The sequence below is a fragment of the Carlito syrichta genome, unplaced genomic scaffold (genome assembly GCF_000164805.1).
Source record: "Carlito syrichta isolate Samal-C Ts95f unplaced genomic scaffold, Tarsius_syrichta-2.0.1 Scaffold315848, whole genome shotgun sequence".
NCBI classification, from domain to species: domain Eukaryota; kingdom Metazoa; phylum Chordata; class Mammalia; order Primates; family Tarsiidae; genus Carlito; species Carlito syrichta.
Window position 1 is genome coordinate 591815 of NW_007259944.1, and position 3373 is coordinate 595187.

General features: G+C 45.0%; 1 protein-coding gene across 2 annotated transcripts in view; it reads left to right on the plus strand.

Annotated features, from left to right (window-relative positions):
• Positions 1-3050: 3050 nt before the first annotated feature.
• SALL4 (spalt like transcription factor 4) overlaps positions 3051-3373 on the plus strand; it is a 23290-nt gene continuing 22967 nt past the window's right edge. For both annotated transcript variants that reach the window (XM_008073453.1, XM_021706672.1), the window contains exon 1: positions 3051-3286. In XM_008073453.1, coding sequence (XP_008071644.1) covers positions 3157-3286 — 130 coding nt within the window. In that variant the 5' untranslated portion in view covers positions 3051-3156. The remainder of the gene's footprint in view (positions 3287-3373) is intronic.

Consider the following 3373-nt stretch of genomic DNA (forward strand, 5'->3'; position numbering starts at 1 on the left):
GAAATAGCTTTTGATTCCCCTCTGCTAAACCCTCAGTCATCCTTTTAGCTCTAGGGCCTTACTTCATTTTCTTTCTACCGGCTCCTGGCTACAGCTTAAACTGGAGATAGATTCAAAACATGTACTGTCTTTCTTTTTTGACATTCATGGAAGGTTTCTTTTTGAGAGAAACTTTTTGACATTATCTGTTGGAGTGCTTTCTGAAGTCCCTAGATTTAGCCAGGACTTTTTTTTTTTTTAAGTTGGAGTCACTCTGTCACCCAGGCTGGAGTGCAGTGGCAAGCTCACGGCTACCACAGCCTCATCCTGCTGGGCTCAGGCGATCCTTCTACCTCAGCCTTCCTAGTAGCTGGAACTATAGGCATAGGCCACCACTCCCAGCTAATTTTTTGATTTATGGTAGAGGTGAGGTCTTATCAAGTTGCCCAGGTTGGTCTAGAACTCGTGGGCTCAGGTAATTCTCTCACCTCGGCTTCCCAAAGTGCTGGGATTATAGGTGTGAGCCACCATGCACAGTCCCAGGACAGTTTTAATTTAACATATTTCCTATACTACAATTTTTCTTCTTTTTTTTTTTTTTGAGTTGGAGTCTTACTCCGTCGCCCAGGCTGGAGTGTAGTGGCACGCTCACGGCCACCCCAGCGCTAACCTGCTGCACTCATGGCAATCCTTCCGCCTCAGTCTTCCAAGTAGCCGGAACTACAGGTGCCAGCTACCATGCCCAACTGATTTTTTTATTTATTGTATAGATGAGGTCTCTCCAAGTTGTCCAGGCTGTTCTCGAACCCATGGGGTCAGGCCATCTCCTCACCTCAGCTTCCCAAAGTGCTGGAATGACAGGCTTGACCACCGCGCCTGGCCCAATTTTTCTTCTTTTGATATCTTGTCTGTATTCAGCTATGGCTAGGGTGTGATAAGAAGAATTTTTGAGTCAGACTTAGGAATTGAGCCCCAGCTCAGCCATTTCCCAATTAAATCACTTCACATCTTTGGGCGTCAGTTTCCTCATTTTCGAAATGGAGAAAACAATGCTGCCAGCCTCCCTGGGGGAAAAAAAAACCCCAAAAAACAATGTGCATTTAGTTCAGTCTGTGGTCTGTCCTAGGGGTTCAATCAATTATTATTATGACTATCACTTGGAGATTCAAGTGGCACAGTTTCATCTTGTTTCTAAGCAGAAATGGCTAACATGTTATAATACCTACTAAACTAAATATAAACAAGTATATCTTAAATTAAGTATTTGTTAAACCAGTAATATTTTTTGAGCCTTCATCTCGCTTTGTAAAGTTACATCTCTTGCCACGTTACCTTACACAGGAAAGGTGTTGGGAATATCAGCAGATTAGTCAGTAAGGCAGGTGTTAATGAGCCTTTTTACTTAGAACCAGACTTCTAAACTGCTTCTATGTATTATTGAACCACATTCTTACCTTCCCGACCTGGCTGTTGGCTATAATCCTATCTTATTTGCTTTAGACAGACGTTGTAAATAGAACTGCAAACCATTTTCAGAGACTCAATAATTGGAGGTTAACCTTCCTTCAGTATATTTTACTGGTGGCCACAAACATAAAAAGATAATCAAGTGATTTTTTTTTTTTTTTTTTTTTGCCTTGAGTTGTCCAAACACCCAGGTGAACACACTGATGAGCCCAGCATTCTATTTTGCTTGTGTTCCTGATGAGCTTACAGGCTGAAGACCGTGGTGAATATCTGATCAAGAAAAGTCAATGCACAAATGTGGAGGAGAGGAAGGGTTTATGTCTGCACACTCCCTTACAATGAAGTAAATGCCAAATAAAGACACATGCCCAGGGGCATGATTGGAAACGCCAACTAAAGACTTAGAGGGCTGAAGATATCATTATTCATTCAACATTTATTGAACCTTTACATTGTGCAAAGCAGTTAGCCAAACTAGATATAGATTATGGCATAAATGTATGAGTGCATTTGATCTATCATACACACTCACACCCAACTTTAGAGAATTTCCAGTATCCTCATGTCAGATGACACTGTTGTCACTTTGAATGATACATCTTTTTTGTAATAAAGTCTGTATTGTCAAAAAAAAAAAAAAATTCCTATAATGATTCCGAACACCCAGTTACTCTGAAAGTGCTCCATTGCTTTTCCATGGTAGACGTAAGAACATTGTCCCAGTAATAAAGTATGATGTTATCAGACAATTATGGCTCTTAGGGGAAAAAAATGCAACTGCTTGCTGTTTTGATATTATCTCTGACTATGCTTGCTTTTAATTTGCATTTTTTATACTTAGCAGCTAGTCATCTTAAAGTTAAAAATCAAATCAAAGTCCGCACTGTAACAACACACTAATCTTTGTGAACAGGAATCCTGGGGCATTCAAATCCTTCCCTCTTTAGGGGAGATAAGGCATGGAGAGGGGTCATCTGAAATTCTGGGTTTGGAGCTCACTTCAAGACTTGAGATGGGTGGCTGCGTGGGAGGGCTGAGAAACCACTATTCATTCGTCACTCATGTCGAAACTCAATTTAAACCTTTTAATCAGAAAGTAAATGGGAGGAGACAGGGTCACGTCTTAGGTTTGGGAGTTTTTGTGGGGGGGGGGGCAAGTGTGAAAATTGAGCCAAGATATTCCACTGTGAAAAGACCTCCCTACCCGACTGGTGGATATCAACCTCAACAAAGTAATTTTTGTAGCACACTACCACATACACCCGTTCCAAACTTTTACGTACGCTCCCAGATTTTAATAAGTACACATCTATTTTCCTCCTTTTTCTTGTCCTTTCCAAAGACTCAGATAGTCGGAGCGAGGATGGGTCCCCCTCTGACTTCGCCGCCGCCCCAGCCAATCTGAGCCCGGATGCTAATTAGCTGCGCTCCCCCGATGAACACGCCTTTGTCACATGTAGGGCCGGACTACAAAGCCCAGAATGCCTCGCCCCTCCCTGATCAATGAGGGCTTATTTAAATGATCTCTGAGGTCTTGGACCCAGGCCAATCAGCTGTCAGGGCTCATGATAAATCGCAATGCATTATTGATAATAATAATTACTGGGACATGCGCGTTCCGGCCGAAGGGGGGTAAATTTCCCAACTCCAGGAATTTGTGGCGGAGAGGGCAAGTCACCGCGGCTCTCCCGGCGCCCCGATGCCTGCACCATGTCGAGGCGCAAGCAGGCGAAACCTCAGCACATCAACTCCGAGGAGGACCAGGGCGAGCAGCAGCCGCAGCCGCCGACCCCGGAGTTTGGAGATGCGGCCCCAGCGACGCCGGCGGTGGGGCAGCCGGGTGAGCGGGGCCGGGGCGCCCGCCGGGGCGGGGAGCTGCCCGGACGCGCGCGCGACCCTCGAGGGCGCGGGCTTCGGGGAGCGGGCG